This window comes from Anolis sagrei, chromosome 13, assembly GCF_037176765.1.
Source record: "Anolis sagrei isolate rAnoSag1 chromosome 13, rAnoSag1.mat, whole genome shotgun sequence".
NCBI classification, from domain to species: domain Eukaryota; kingdom Metazoa; phylum Chordata; class Lepidosauria; order Squamata; family Dactyloidae; genus Anolis; species Anolis sagrei.
The window spans coordinates 1,422,890-1,439,028 of NC_090033.1; the positions used below are offsets into that span (position 1 = coordinate 1,422,890).

The 16,139-nt window shown below is 43.9% G+C and overlaps 1 protein-coding gene across 1 annotated transcript in view; it reads left to right on the plus strand.

Moving 5' to 3' along the window:
- The window catches only part of CFAP74 (cilia and flagella associated protein 74), a 124,811-nt gene that overhangs the window by 22,957 nt on the left and 85,715 nt on the right, over window positions 1-16,139 (plus strand). Inside the window, exons 6-10 of the mRNA XM_067472951.1 lie at window positions 2,752-2,925; window positions 5,020-5,130; window positions 7,562-7,664; window positions 9,566-9,723; window positions 11,592-11,799. Coding sequence (XP_067329052.1) covers window positions 2,752-2,925; window positions 5,020-5,130; window positions 7,562-7,664; window positions 9,566-9,723; window positions 11,592-11,799 — 754 coding nt within the window. The remainder of the gene's footprint in view (window positions 1-2,751; window positions 2,926-5,019; window positions 5,131-7,561; window positions 7,665-9,565; window positions 9,724-11,591; window positions 11,800-16,139) is intronic.

The following is a 16,139-nucleotide window of genomic DNA, read 5'->3' on the forward strand; positions in this document are numbered from 1 at the left end:
CATGCCTCGGTTTTTCTGGCTGCTTCCGCGGCAGAAGCAGTTCCATAACTGCTGCATAAGTGGCGGATGAAAAGAACTGAGGCGGTGGCTCCACCCACCTGCTATTTATACTTGCATAGGGAGAGTGGGCGGGGCCAACCGCCAAAGTTTTTCAAATATATCTAGAAGGTTCCGAAACTGTCTGCTCAGGCGCAGAAAGTACTATATGTGCGATTCACAGTTGACCACGATGGGGAAACAGAAGTGACTTCCAATTCACTTCTTACTGCTTTAAAGGCTTGTCCTGGTTCCAAATTGGTCCTCTCCTGTGGCAAAAATGTCCCGGTGACATGTGGTTCGGGCCCCATCTACACTGTCGCCTGCAACTATGGCAAGCATCCTCAGAGGTAATAAGGATTACCTCTGAGGATGCTTGCCATAGATGCAGGCGAAACGTCAGGAGAGAATGCCTCTAGACCATGGCCATATAGCCCGAAAGAACCGACAACAACCCAGTGATTCCGGCCATGAAAACCTTCGACAATACAATAATAATAATCTTTATTTATACCCTGCCACCATCTCCACAACGGGGAATAAGAGCGGCTTACATGAGGCCAAGCCCAAATAACAATTACAATAAAGAAAAACCAAAACGCAAACCGAAAACACAAGCAATAAACAATAACATCATATATTGTTGAAGGCTTTCATGGCCGGAATCACTCAGTTCTTGTGGGTTTTTTCGGGCTATATATTGCCATGTTCTAGAGGCATTTCTCCTGACGTTTCGCCTGCATCTATGGCAAGCTTCCTCAGAGGTGAGGTCCTCACCTCTGAGGAAGCTTGCCATAGATGCAGGCGAAACGTCAGGAGAAATGCCTCTAGAACATGGCCATATAGCCTGAAAAAACCCACAAGAACTGAATAACATCATAGTTACATCAAATGTATGAATACATAACAGTAAACACAGGCACAATAACAATGATTATGATTAAAAGACAGACTAATTAAAACTAATTAAAATACAAAGTATCCCTTCTCCCCCAAAAGAGGAAACTGGTCTTTCAGAAATATTTCTCTCAAGTCAGGGTACCTTTGAGACCCTTCAAAGTGAACCCAAGAGGAAGGTCTTCTGGAAAGGCTCCGGCAGTTAATTAACCAGAGAGCAGTTTTCCCTGTGACACAATTATATAAGAAGGTCAAAAAAGGGGGCTCCTTTAATACTTTTTAGTCGCATGATTAGTAGCCAATGTATTTTTAGAATGTTGTCCTCACTTGGCCCTGGTTCTCCTGGACCTATTATCCCCAGTCCATGTCCGTATGTGGACCTCTTCTGAAGTCCTGGGATTTTTTGCAAGTCAGTAAAATCTGTGATTTGGTCTGGAAGCGCCCTGACTCTCAACCAATTCAACATAGTTGTGGCAGCCACAAAAATGAAGTTTCTGGAGTATCACAACTACTTTCAAAGTAGCTATCGCACAATGATACAGGAAATAATATTTCCAAACCAGGAACAGGAACTTTTCCAAATTTTGTTACATAGTATAGTAATAAGTAAGCAAAGGTCTTACTTCTTCCTACACTATGTAACAAAATTACTACACTATGTAACAAGCTTGTTTTGTTGTTGTAGGAGCACTGCAAGGGTAAGCATCCAATAAATGAGTGTTGTTTCGTCGTGTTGATGCAATGTCTGGTTTTGTTTATATCCCCCAACGTTAAAAATATATTGATAACTAGCCGTCCCCTGCCACGCGTTGCTGTGGCCCACATGGGGGTTCTGTGTGGGAGGTTTGGCCCAATTTTATCGTTCGTGGGGTTCAGAATGCTCTGTGATTGTAGGTGAACTATAAATCCCAGCAACTACAACTCCCAAATGTCAAGTTTCTATTTTCTCCAAACTCCACCAGTGTTCATATTTGGACATATTAGAGTATTCGTGTAGAGTTTGGTCCAGGTCCATCATTGTTTGACTCCACAGTGATCTTTCGATGTCGGTGAACTACAACTCCAAAACCAAAGGGCACTGCCCACCAAACCCTTCCAATATTTTCTGTTGGTCATGGGAGAACTGTGTGCCAAGTTTGGTTCAATTCCATCATTGGTGGGGTTCAGAATATTCTTTGATTGTAGGTGAACTATAAATCCCAAGAACTACAACTCCCAAATGTCAAGGTTCTATTTTTCCCAAACTCCACCAGCGTTCACATTTGGGCATATTGAGTATTCTTGTAGAGTTTGGTCCAGATCCATCATTGTTTGAGTCCACAGTGATCTTTCGATGTAGGTGAACTACAACTCCAAAACCAAAGGACATTGTCCACCAAACCCTTTTAGTATTTTCTGTTGGTCTTGGGAGAACTGTGTGCCAAGTTTGGTTCAATTCCATCCTTGGTGGGGTTCAGAATGCTCTTTGATTGTAAGTGAATCCCAGCAACTACAACTCCCAAATGACTATATATATATATATATATATATATATATATATATATATATATATATATATTAGTGGACATACATTGGACTGTTAGGTGTCTTGTGTCCAAATTTGGTGTCAATTCCCCCAGTGGTTTTTGAGTTCTGATGGTAGCACGAACTAACATTACATTTTTATTTATATAGATGTCACATTGCAACTTGTGATGGGAAATTAAATAGGGCATCCATTTTTATGAGTATATTCCTTTGATGAGCTCATTGTTCTGCATGTTTAGAAGCCCAAGGTTTGTCGGTCTTCACTAACGGCCTCTGTTGCGTCTTTGCAAGACTCGAGATGTGGAAGGTTGAGATTGAACAAGGAAATTTCTCAGAGCTCCGCAAGCAAATCAAATGGGACGAAGAGGAGCTTGACCAGCAGCGCCAGGGCCAAGCGGAAGAACGGCTGCGGAAGCAGAAGAAGAAGGCTTGGGTGCTGAGGCACAGGTGGCAAGCCACAGAGAGGCAAGTTGAGCATGGAGGCTTGTAATAGAGGAGCCGAATTTTGGTAAGACTGAGGCCATATGGGCAGATGGATCATACATCTAACTATCAGGTTGTAGACATTTATTTATTTATTTATTTATTTATTTGCAACATTTATATTCCGCTCCATGCAGTCATGCTGGCCACATGACCTTGGAGGTGTCTACGGACAACGCTGGCTCTTCGGCTTAGAAATGGAGATGAGCACCACACCCCAGAGTCAGACATGACTGGACTTAATGTCAGGGGACTACCTTTACCTTTACCTTATATTCCGCCCTTCTCCTCACCCCGCAGGGGACTCAGTGTACACATATATGACAAACATTCAATGCCCATTTTGACATACAAACCTATACAGACATACACAGAGGCTATTTAACTTTTTTCTGGCGTCCACCTGCGACGCTGATGAAGCACTTCCGCAATCCCCTCATGCTTCCCCACTGGAATGCTTTGCTGGAGTCTTCTTTATGGCCTCATAAATCAGTTAATTTAGCCTCCCCACACTTTAAGGTGGTACCTAATTTTCCTACTTGACAGATGCAACTGTTCGGGTTGCAAAGGTCGACAACAGGCTACACACAATTGGTTAGAAACCCACTCCATCCGGGCTGGCTTCGAACTCATGAGCTTTTGGTCAGAGTGATCTTAATGCAGCTGACACTCTGCCAGCTGTGCCACAATCCTGGTGCATGGGGCACTAATGATCTCTGACCAAGTACAAAGGCATTCTGCTTCTTCTACTGTGTTGTATTGCCAGAGGTGGCAGCTGTTAGCATGCTCTGAGGTTCAGGGTTGCCTTATCCATGGAATTTTGATAGCGTACAAAACAGGATTAACCAAAAAATTAATGAGGTGTTGTCGAAGGCTTTCATAGCCAGAATCACTGGGTTGCTGTGAGTTTTCTGGGCTGTATGGCCATGTTCCAGAAGCATTCCCTCCGGACTTTTTGCCCACATCTATGGCAGGCATCCTCAGAGGTTATTTATTTATTTGTCGTATCAGATCAACCAGTCAATTATATTACATTTTTAACAGAACAAAGCAAACAAACAGATAAAATACAGCATTTGTGAGTTTGGTAGTTGATTAAATGTCCTTTGAACAGTACCTGGCCACTTGGAGTGCCTCTGGTGTGGCCGCAAGGAGGTCCTCCCTTGTGCATGTGGCAGGGCTCAGGGTGCATTGCAGCAGGTGGTCAGTGGTTTGCTCTTCTCCACACTCGCATGTCAAGGATTCCACTTTGTAGCCCCATTTCTGAAGGTTGGCTCTGCATCTCGTGGTGCCAGAGCGCAGTCTGTTCAGCGCCTTCCAAGTTGCTCAGTCTTCTGTGTGCCCAGCAGGGAGTCTCTCATTTGGTATCAGCCATTGGTTGAGGTTCTGGGTTTGAGCCTGCCACTTTTGGACTCTCACTTGCTGGGGTGTTCCGGCTAGTGTCTCTGTAGATCTTAGAAAACTATGTCTTGATTTAAGTTGTTGACGTGCTGGCTGATACCCAAACAGGGGATGAGCTGGAGATGTCTCTGCCTTGGTCCTTTCACTATTGGCTGCTCCTTCCCGGCGGATGTCAGGTGGTGAAATACCGGCTAAGCAGTGTCATTTCTCCAGTGGTGTAGGGCACAGGCACCCAGTGATAATGCGACATGTCTCATTAAGAGCCACATCTACTGTTTTAGTGTGGTGAGATGTGTTCCACACTGGAGGTTACCTGCCATAGGTATGAGCGAAATGTCAAGAGAGAATGCCCCAAGGCCACATGGGAAGCCTCCTGTGTTGACATATGACAGTGGAATCAGGTGTCCAACACGGATGTGTTATTGCCCCAACTTTTTCCAGTGATTCCGGCTATGAAAGCCTTCGACAACACATTAAATTCATGGGCCATCTAGGGCCTATGAAAACCTTAATGTGGCCTTACCAAACTCTCAAGATATTCAGATTATGGTTGCTTAAAAAATTGGTCCTTAAACCCCTACTGAGATGTTGGTCTTGACTGATGTTATGATTGCACTTAGCCTTTATTCTTCTTACTACAAAATGAAAACCAACCCATTTTTTTTCTCTCTACAGAAAAATAGAGGAAGCTAAGGAATTTAATGAGCAAAGGTTTGCCAGAGCTTTGGAAGATGCGCAGAAGAATCACGAAAAGGCAGCCAAGTTTCTCAAGGAGAGTCTAGGAAGGTTGGCCATTTATTCTTCTCCTGTAAACATTAAATAACCAACTGAAATCAGTTCTTCTAGATGGTTCCGCGTCCATTCTTCCCTGGGGTTTGGAATTTCTGGAAGAGATGGCAAGCAGTTTAGTTGGAATCATAGAATCGTAGAATAATAGACTTGGAAGAGACTACATGGGCCATCTCGTCTAATAATAATAATAATAATAATAATAATAATAATATATTAATATTGTTAATACTGTAATATAACATAATATAATATAATATAATTATATATTATATAATATAAAATAATAATAATATATAATAATAATAATAATAGCAATCCCAGATGACAGTAGGATTGAAGAGAAACAACAGGAAAAGCTGACACAGTATGAGGATTTAAAGATCAAACTGCAAAGATTCTGGCACAAGCCAGTCAAGGGGGTCCCAGTGGTGATCGGCACACTGGGTGCAATGCCTAAAGACCTTGGCCAACAATTAAACACAATCAGAAAGTAACAATGAATTTCCTTGTAGCATATACGAGGGTTGAATGAAAAGTAATGCCTCCACCTTCCTAACTCCTCAACAGCTGGCAGTACTGGTATGTGGCATGTACTGGCTCGTTCAGTAGACTCTCCTCTACAGTCCTGTTTTGGCAGGAAGCCTTAGCATTGAACGGTTGTGTTGTTAAAGTGCGAAGTATGGAACCCTGCACAGACGGTTGGTCGATGCAACTTAAGCAATGTATGCGGCAGGTACTGGCTTGTTCAGTAGACTCTCCTCTACAGTTCCATTTTGGCGGGAAGCCTTAGCATTGAATGGCTGTGTTGTTATAGTGAAAAGTAATGCCTCCACCTTCGTAACTCCTCAACAGATGGCAGTACTGGTATGCGGCAGGTACTGGCTTGTTCAGTAGACTCCCCTCTACAGTTCCATTTTGGCGGGAAGCCTTACCATCAAACGGTTGTGTTGTTAAAGTGTGAAGTATGGAACCCTGCACAGACGGTCGGTCAATGCGACTTAAGCAACGTGCAGTCATTGAATTCTTGACAGCAGAAGGTGTCACTCCAAAGGAGATTCATCAAAGAATGCAAGCTGTTTATGGGGATTGTGTTGATGTGAGTACTACGTGTTGTTGGGCGAGAAAGTTTAAAGATGTTAAGGTGACACCTTCTGCTGTCAAGAATTCAATGTCTGCACGTTGCTTAAGTCGCATTGATTGACCGTCTGTGCAGGGTTCCATATTTTGCATTTTAACAACACAACCGTTCAATGCCAAGGCTTCCTGCCAAAATGGAACTGTAGAGGAGAGTCTTCTGAACAAGCCAGTACCTGCCGCATACCAGTACTGCCATCTGTTGAGGAGTTATGAAGGTGGAGGCATTATTTTTCAGTTTAACAACACAACAGTTCAATGCTAAGGCTTCCTGCCAAAATGGAACTGTGTTGTTGTTGTTGTTCATTCGTTCAGTCGTCTCCGACTCTTTGTGACCTCATGGACCAGCCCACGCCAGAGCTCCCTGTCGGCCGTCACCACCCAGCTCCTTCAAGGTCAGTCCAGTCACTTCAAGGATGCCATCCATCCATCTTGCCCTTGGTCGGCCCCTCTTCCTTTTGCCTTCCACTTTCCCCAGCATAATTGTCTTCTCTAGGCTTTCCTGTCTCCTCATGATGTGGCCAAAGTACTTCAACTTTGTCTCTAGTATCCTTCCCTCCAATGAGCATTCGGGCTTTATTTCCTGGAGGATGGACTGGTTGGATCTTCTCACAGTCCAAGGCACTCTCAGCACTGTAATGGAACTGTAGAGGAGAGTCTACTGAACAAGCCGCATACAAGTACTTCCATCTGTTGAGGAGTTACGAAGGTGGGGGCATTACTTTTCACTTTAACAACACAACCATTCAATGCTAAGGCTTTCCACCAAAACAGAACTGTAGAGGAGAGTCTACTGAAGAAGCCAGTACCTGCCGCATACCAGTACTGCCATCTGTGAACTGGTGGAGGCATTACTTTTTATTCAACCCTCATAATATTTGGTTCCCTGGTTTTGAGACAAGCCAAAAGCCTAGTGTGCAGTTTATCTGTTTCTCCGGCGCAAATGTTTACTTCTTCCTTCTCTTCTAATGGTGCCAAGGCTGCTTTTAGACCCACTCTTAAGTCTGCTCTTACACCTCTTCTTAATTGTCTCAGGACTGCTTTTTTTTTAATGCTTTCATTAACTTTGTTTTTCCTTCCCCCTCTTCTTTCTCGCTGCCATGTCTCTCTCATCTCAGAAGCTTTGATCTTTTGCTTTTGAAAGAGAATCTGAGGTTCCTTCTTGCTTGTGTTTTTGTGTTTTCTTACCCTGCGTGTCTTGCATGTGTTGTTTACACCGTCTTATAACCCTTTCGTGTTTTTTGCTTTGGTAATGACCATGATTTTGACTGGTTGCATCTTTTTCTGGCAGGATCCATGAGAGGAACGCCAGCGAAGAACAAAAACATCGAGAGTATTTGCAAAGGAGGATGGACACGGTGCTCTCCCTGAAACAAAATATTGCTTCCAACCGGGTACTTGCTTGTTCTGATCACATTCAGGTTCTGCAGTTTCATGAGATGAAGAGAGCAAAGTTGACCGTTCCTATTTTGAACAGGTCTTGTATATGTTCTGACCTGACTGGTATGTTTGCTAAATCGAATGCTTCTTGGAGTTTCTTCCTGGGAATTTCCTAAAAGCCAGGAATCCATCTGCTTCAATGCAGACCGCTGAATTGGTTGACTTTTTCAAGCATCTCATTATTTTGAGATCTTTACTTGCCTTATTTACAGTTGGACAGAATGCAAACTTACATAGGCGAACCCTCGTTGTCCGAGTAGGGTAATCCTCCAGGGTGGGTCCGTAGGTGACTGTGGAGCCCTATTCTTGACCTGCATCTTCTCCCGCAGTGAGGGCATCGGTTTCCTGGTGTAAGGCAGTCTCAGTTGGGGTCTTCCTATTGGCACATTTCTCTCTTTCACCCTCCATTTGTACCTCTTCAAATTCTGCAGCACTGCTGGTCACAGCTGACATCCAGCTGGAGCTTCCCACTTCTCAGTGTCTATGCCAGAGTTTTTATGGTTGGCTTTGAGCCCATCTTTCAATCTCTTTTCCTGCCCACCAACATTCTGTTTTCCGTTCTTGAGTTCGGAGTAGAGCAACTGCTTCGGGAGGCAGTGGTCAGGCATCCGGACTAAGTGGCTGGTCGAGCGGAGTTGATGGCGGAGGACCATCACTTCAGTGCTGGTGGTCTTTGCTTCTTCCAGCACGCTGATCTTTGTCCGCCTGTCTTCCCAAGAGATTGGCAGGATTTTCCAGAGGCAGCACTGATGGAATCATTCCAGGAGTTGCATGTGACGTCTGTAGACAGCCCACGTTTCACAGGCGTATAGCAGGGTTGGGCGGATAATAGCTTTATAGACAAGCACCTTGGTCTCCCTACAGATGTCCCGGTCCTCAAACACTCTCTGCTTCATTCGGAAAAATGCTGCACTCACAGAGCTCAGGCAGTGTTGAACTTCAGTGTCAATGTTGACTTTTGTGGAGAGGTGGCTGCCAAGGGAGCGGAAATGGTCAACATTTTCTAATGTTGCACCATTAAGCTGTATTTCTGGCATTGGAAAGGGATTGGATGGTGACTGCTGGAAGAGCCCTTTGGTTTTCTCGATGTTCAATGAGAGGCTGAGCTTCTCGTATGCTTCTGCAAAGGTGTTTAGAGTGGCTTGTAGGTCTTCTTCTGAATGTGCACAGACTATGTTATCATCAGCATACTGGAGTTCTATAAGAGATGTTGTAACCTTGGTTTTGGCTTTCAGTCTGCTGTGGGATTGGCTGTTGACTGCTGGAAGAGCATGTTGGTTTTTTCAGTGTTCAATGAGAGGCTGAGCTTCTCGTATGCTTCTGCGAAGGTGTTTAGAGTAGCTTGTAGGTCTTCTTCTGAATGAGCACCGACGACGTTATCATCAGCATATTAGAGTTCTATAACAGAAGTTGTTGTAACCTGGTGGGAAGCTTCCCATCAACAAGGTGAAGTATCATAGCAATGAAGATGCAATGAAGAATGCAAACTGGGATCTACTAGCGTTTCTCAACCTGGGGGTTGGGGTCCCTGGCGGTGGGTTGCGAGGGGTTTCAGAGAGGGTCGCCAAAGACCATCAGAAAACGCATATTACACTTAGTCCACTGTAAAGCCAAATTCATTATGAAAGCCACCCATTGGAGAGATCTCTTTATCTCACGAAATGGGGCCTCTTGTCATGGCGATGAACTTGATTGTTGACATGGTCAGCGGACTACTAAATGAACAGATCTATCTCTCCTTCTTATCAAACTCTCCTCACAACGACTGAAGGAGTGGAAATCTATCATTTGGGTATGACTGGAGACCATTTACCATTTGCTCTCCTTTTGAGGTTTTGGTTTTGTTGTCGTCTAGGAACATCTCCGAATCGTCCAGGCCCTGGACAAAGTCAACGCCCTTGAAGCCCAAGCCCAAGACGAGAAGGTGAAGGAGGCCATCCAGGCTCAGGGGCACAACGTCACCCGGGAGATTTTCCTCCATAAGCGAGACGTGGAGCTGGAGCATCAGAAGAAGTGAGCTTTTGAATTGTCTCTTACCTTAAACACTGGAATTAATATATGCTAGCCACCCCCTGCCAGGTGTTGCTGTGGCCCAGTCTGGGGATCTCGAAAATAAAGTAATGAGAAAGTGTTGGTTTCTAATATATGCAATGCCTTTATGATTGTGGGTAAACAGTACTTCTTGTTGTTTCTTTGTCAGTGCTGATGAAGAGATTGTCTGGTTTGCCTACTCTGGAACATATTTTTGTCCTTCTTTGACACTATATCTCTCTGTGTGTGAATCATATCTATCTATCTCTATGGCTGGATGGCTCTTTGACAGGGGGCTTTGTTTACATTTTCTTGACCTGGTGAAGGGAGTTGGACTGGATGGCCTTAAGTATTTTCTGTTGGTCATGGGGGGGGGGGGTCTGTGTGGGAAGTTTAGCCCAATTATATCGCTGGTGGGATTGAGAATGCTCTTTGATTGTAGGTGAACTATAAATCCCGGTAACTACAACTCCCAAATGTCAAGATTTTATTTCCCACAAGCTCCATCTGTGTTCATATTTGGCATGTGGAATATTAGTGCCAAGTTTGGACCAGATTCAACATTGTTTGAATCCACTGTGCTCTCTGGATGGAGGTGAACTACAACACCCAAACTCAAGGTCAATGCTGAGTAAACCCTTCCACTATTTTCTCTTGGTCATGGGAGTTCTGTGTGCCATGTTTGGTTCAATTCAATCGTTGATGGAGTTCAGAATGCTCTTTGATTGTAGGTGAACTATAAATCCCAGTAACCACAACTCCCAAATGTCAAGGTCTATTTCCCACAAACTCCACCTGTGTTCATATTTGGGCATGTGGAATATTAGTGCCAAGTTTGGACCAGATTCAATATTGTTTGAATCCGCAGTGTTCTCTGGATGTGGATGAACTATAATTCCCAAACTCAAGGTCAATACCCACTAAACCCTTCTAGTGTTTCTGTTGGTCATGGGAGTTCTGTGTGCCACGTTTGGTTCAATTCAATCGTTGATGGAGTTCAGCATTCTCTTTGATTGTAAGTGAACTATAAATCCCGGTAACCACAACTCCCAAATGTCAAGGTCTATTTGCCACAAACTCCACCTGTGTTCATATTTGGGCATGTGGGATATTAGTGCCAAGTTTGGACCAGATTCAACATTGTTTGAATCCGCAGTGTTCTCTGGATCTAGGTGAACTACAACTCCCAAACTCAAGGTCAATGCCCACCAAACCCTTCTAGTGTTTCTGTTGGTCATGGGAGTTCTGTGTGCCACGTTTGGTTCAATTCAATCGTTGATGGAGTTCAGCATTCTCTTTGATTGTAAGTGAACTATAAATCCCGGTAACCACAACTCCCAAATGTCAAGGTCTATTTGCCACAAACTCCACCTGTGTTCATATTTGGGCATGTGGGATCATAGTGCCAAATTTGGACCAGATTAAACATTGTTTGAATCCGCAGTGTTCTCTGGATGTAGGTGAATTACAACTCCCAAACTCAAGGTCAATGCCCATCAATGCTCATGTTGGTCATGGGAATCCAATGTGCCACGTTTGGTTCAATTCCATCATTGGAGGAGTTCAGAATACTCTTTTGATTGTAGGTAAACTACAAAATCCCAGCAACTACAACTCCCAAATGACAAAATCATTTTTTTTTTAGTGATAAGTCACTCCTTGGGTTAGTAAATGTCTTGGCAATTCGTCCAATTGTTTTTGAGTTATGTTAATCCTACAAACAAACATTACATTTTTATTTATATAGATATTAATTAATGGGCAGATTGGGGTCACATGGAATGCCTGAGATGGAGGCCTTGCATTGTGCCATGGCTGCGCTCAATTTGTGCGCCGTTGCTTGAATGCAGGGAATTTATGGAACAGCAGAAAGCCAAGAAGATTGAAATTGTGGCTCGGATCTTGAAAGAGGAAGCTCAGCAGGAGAAAGTGAAGAAGCAATCCCACCCGGGGATCCTGAAGGGCAAGGAGAAACTCTCCGATGCTATTAAATGGCGCTTGAAAACATGGCGGTACATCAAAGAAACATGTTATGATTCAATGGCATCTTCTACTCTGGTGAGTGGAAGTCTAAGGGACACATTTGTAGCACTGGCTTGTCGTTCCTGCAATTCTTTGTGTGTGTTCAAATCCTTCATGGTGTAACATTGGCTCGATCAGGCATGGCACACTTTCTAACTTCAGGGCTGTGTGCTAGTACTCCCTGCTAGGAGGACTGCCTGCCCAGTGATGGAAGGAAGGAAGAGAAGGAGGGAGAGAGGGAAGAGAGAGGGAAGCGTGGAAGAAGAAAGAGGGAGAGAGGGAAGAAAGATGGAAGGAAGGAAAGAAGAAGGGATGAAAGGGTGGAAGGAGAAAAGAAAGAGAGAAAGAATACAATTTAAAAGGGAAGGAAGGAGAAAGAAAGAAAGGGAGGAAGGAAGGAAGGACGAAAGGGTGGAAGGAGAAAAGAAAGAGAGAAGGAATACAATATAGAAGGGAAGGGAGGAGAAAGAAAGAGAGGGAGGAAAGAAGAAAGGACAAAAGGGTGGAAGAGAAAAGAAAGAGAGAAGGAATACAATGTAAAAGGGAAGGAAGGAGAAAGAAAGAAAGAAAGAAAGAGGGAGGGAGGAAAGAAGGAAGGATGAAAGGGTGGAAGGGGAAAAGAAAGAGAGAAAGAATACAATGTAGAAGGGAAGGAAGGAAGGAAAAAGAAAGAGAGGGTGGAAAAAAGAAAGGACGAAAGGGTGGAAGGAGAAAAGAAAGAGAGAAGGAATACAATATAAAAGGGAAGGAAGGAGAAAGAAAGAAAGGGAGGAAGGAAGGAAGGAAGGACGAAAGGGTGGAAGGAGAAAAGAAAGAGAGAAGGAATACAATATAGAAGGGAAGGGAGGAGAAAGAAAGAGAGGGAGGAAAGAAGAAAGGACAAAAGGGTGGAAGAGAAAAGAAAGAGAGAAGGAATACAATGTAAAAGGGAAGGAAGGAGAAAGAAAGAAAGAAAGAAAGAAAGAGGGAGGGAGGAAAGAAGGAAGGATGAAAGGGTGGAAGGGGAAAAGAAAGAGAGAAAGAATACAATGTAGAAGGGAAGGAAGGAAGGAAAAAGAAGGAGAGGGTGGAAAAAAGAAAGGATGAAAGGGTGGAAGGAGAAAAGAAAGAGAGAAGGAATACAATATACAAGGGAAGGAAGGAGAAAGAAAAAGAGGGAGGAAAGAAGGAAGGACGAAAGGGTGGAAGGAGAAAAGAAAGAGAGAAGGAATACAATATAAAAGGGAAGGAAGGAGAAAGAAAAAGAGGGAGGAAAGAAGGAAGGACGAAAGGGTGGAAGGAGAAAAGAAAGAGAGAAGGAATACAATATAAAAGGGAAGGAAGGAGAAAGAAAAAGAGGGAGGAAAGAAGGAAGGATGAAAGGGTGGAAGGAGAAAAGAAAGAGAGAAGGAATACAATATAAAAGGGAAGGAAGGAGAAAGAAAGAGGGAGGAAAGAAGGACAAAAGGATGGAAGGGAAGGATGGAAGGAGAAAGAAGGAGGGAAGAGAGGGAGGTAAGGAGGAAGGAAAGAGAGAAGTAAAGGGAGAGAAGTAGGGAAGGATGAAAGGGTGGAAGGGAAGGATGGATATTTATTTTATGTATCGTGTCAGTATCAACCAGACACAAATGTATTACATTTTAAACAAATTTTTAACAAACAGACAAAACAGAGTTTGCAAGCTTAGAAGGATGGATGGAAGGAAGGATGGGAGGGAGGGAAGGAGGAAGGAAAGAGACAAGGGAAAGAAAGAAGAAAGGGTGGAAGGACTGAAGGATAAAACAGAGAGAAGGAAGGAAAGACAAAAGGGAAGGAAGGAGAAAGAAAGAGAGAGGAAAGAAGGAGGGAAGAGGGAGGAAAGAGAGAAAGAAAGAAAGACAAAAAGGAGAGAAGTAGGGAAGGGTGAAAGGGTGAAAGGGAAGGATGGATAGAAGGAAGGAAGGTAGGGAGGGGAGGAAGGAAAGAGAGAAGGAAGGAAAGACAAAAGTGAGGAAGAGAAGGTAGATTGAAAGAAGAAAGAGGGAGATAGGGAAGGAGGAAGGAAAGAGGGAAGGAAGGAAAGACAAAAGGGAAGGAAAGAAGAAAGGATGAAAGAGTTGAAGGGAAGGATGGAAGGATAAAGGAAGGGAGGAAAAACAAAAGGGAAGGAAGGAAAGGGAGAGGAAGGAAAGAGGGAAGGAAAGAAGGATGAAAGGGTGGGAAGGATGGAAAGAAAAAGAAGGAGGGGAGGAAAGGAGGAAGGAAAGAGAGAAGGAAGGAAAGACAAAAGGGAGGGAAGGAGGAAAGGGTGGAAGTGAAGGAAGGGAAGGAGAAAAGAAAAAGAAGGAAAGATGAAAGAGAAAGGGAAGAAAGGATGGAGAGAAGGAGGGAAGGGAAGGAGGAAGGAAAGAAGGAAGGAAGGAAGGAAAGACAAAGGGGAAGGAAAGAAGAAAGGCTGAAAGGGAAGGATGGATGGATCCAGGAAAGAGAAGGAAGGAAAGACAAAAGAGAAGGAAGGAAAGAGAGAGGGAGGAAAGAGAGAAGGAAAGAAGGACGAAAGGGTGGAAGGGAAGGATGGAAGGAGAAAGAGGGAGGGAAGGGAGGGAAGGATGAAAGGGTGGAAGGAAAAGACGAAAGAGTGGAAGGGAATAGAGGGAGGGAGAGGAGGGAGGAAAACGAGAAGGAAGGAAAGCCAAAAGGGAAGGAAGGAGAAAGAGGGAGAGAAGGAAGGAAGGAGGAAAGGATGGAAGGGAAGGAAAAAGAGAGAGGGAAGGAGGAAGAAAAGAAGGAAGGAAGGATAGGATGGTGAGAGAAAGGAGGACTTGAAGAAAGAGCCCAAGGCGCCGCATCTGGCCCCTGGGCCTGGGTTTATCCATACTTGGGCTAGACCCACAGTATTTCTGCCTATAGCTTAAGATATTTGCTGCTGTAAATTGTGCTAGAGGTCATTCATTTTCATCCAGATAACGCAGTACATTAATATATACCGTATATTCCGGCATATAAGACGACTGGGCGTATAAGACGACCCCCAATTTTTCCAGTTAAAACATAGAGTTTGGGATATACTCGCCGTATAAGACCACCCCTCTTCCAATGCACACCAAATACATTTTTTAAAAAATCAGATTTGAATTCAATATGGTAATTTGAATTCAAATGCTTCTGACATGCAGGTTCCTATGAAAGGGACATTGTACCTTACATTGGACATTATAGTTGCTCTTCCTCCCTTGAATTTCATTTACGCTCTGGGTCGTTTCCATCATGCTGGCAAGTATGAAAGCAGGCTTTAAATGGTTCAGATTACATGTATGTTGGCATAGAAGCTTGCATGCAAATAGAAGTCAGGCTTTGTACGATGAGTACTGAGGTGAAGGCAAAGAATTTGTAGAATTTTTATCTATAAGCAGTCTTTATAAATCAGGACCTCCTATCAGAAGAGAGGGGCAGATTGGACCTCATCCTTCAGAAATGTAGCATTTGGCATGGCACATGTTTACTGGGTCACATCTTGACATGTCTTCATCCTTAAATCACCGTGACAGCTTGAATTGTTTTAGAGTTTCTCAAGAACATAGCCAGGTGATGTTTAATTGTTAGAAGGGGAAAAGAGATCAGAAAAGAGGAAAGGGGACCCTGGGTCAAGAAGAGCTTTCCAGTTTGACTTCTGTCAAAAATGAAATGCAAAGATACAGGATGGGGGACACGTGGCTCGAGAGTGGTATGTGTGAAAAAGATCTTGGGGTCCTCGTGGACAACAAGTTAAACATGAGCCAGGAATGTCATGCGGTGGCAAAACAAAAACAAAAACAAAAAAAACCAATGGGATTTTGGCCTGCATCAATAGGAGCATAGTGTCTAGATCCAGGGAAGTCATGCTCCCCATGCTCTATTCTGCCGTGGTTAGACCAAACCTGGAATTACATTGTGTCCAATTCTGGGCACCACAACTGAAGGGAGATGTTGATAAGCTGGAATGTGTCCAGAGGAAGAGGGTGACTAAAATGATCAAGGGTCTGGAGAACAAGCCCTATGAGGAGTGGCTTAAAGAGCTGGGTATGTTTAGTCTGAAGAAGAGAAGGCTGAGAGGAGACATGATGAGAGCCATGTATAAATATGTGAGAAGAAGTCATAGGGAGGAGAGAGCAGGTCAAGGGTCTGGAGAACAAGCCCTATGAGGAGTGGCTTAAAGAGCTGAGTATGTTTAGCCTGAAGAAGAGAAGGCTGAGAGGAGACATGATGAGAGCCATGTATAAATATGTGAGAAGAAGTCATAGGGAGGAGAGAGCAGGTCAAGGGTCTGGAGATCAAGCCCTATGAGGAGTGGCTTAAAGAGCTGGGCATGTTTATCCTGAAGAAGAGAAGGCTGAGAGGAGACATGATGAGAGCCATGTATAAATATGTGGGAAGAAGTC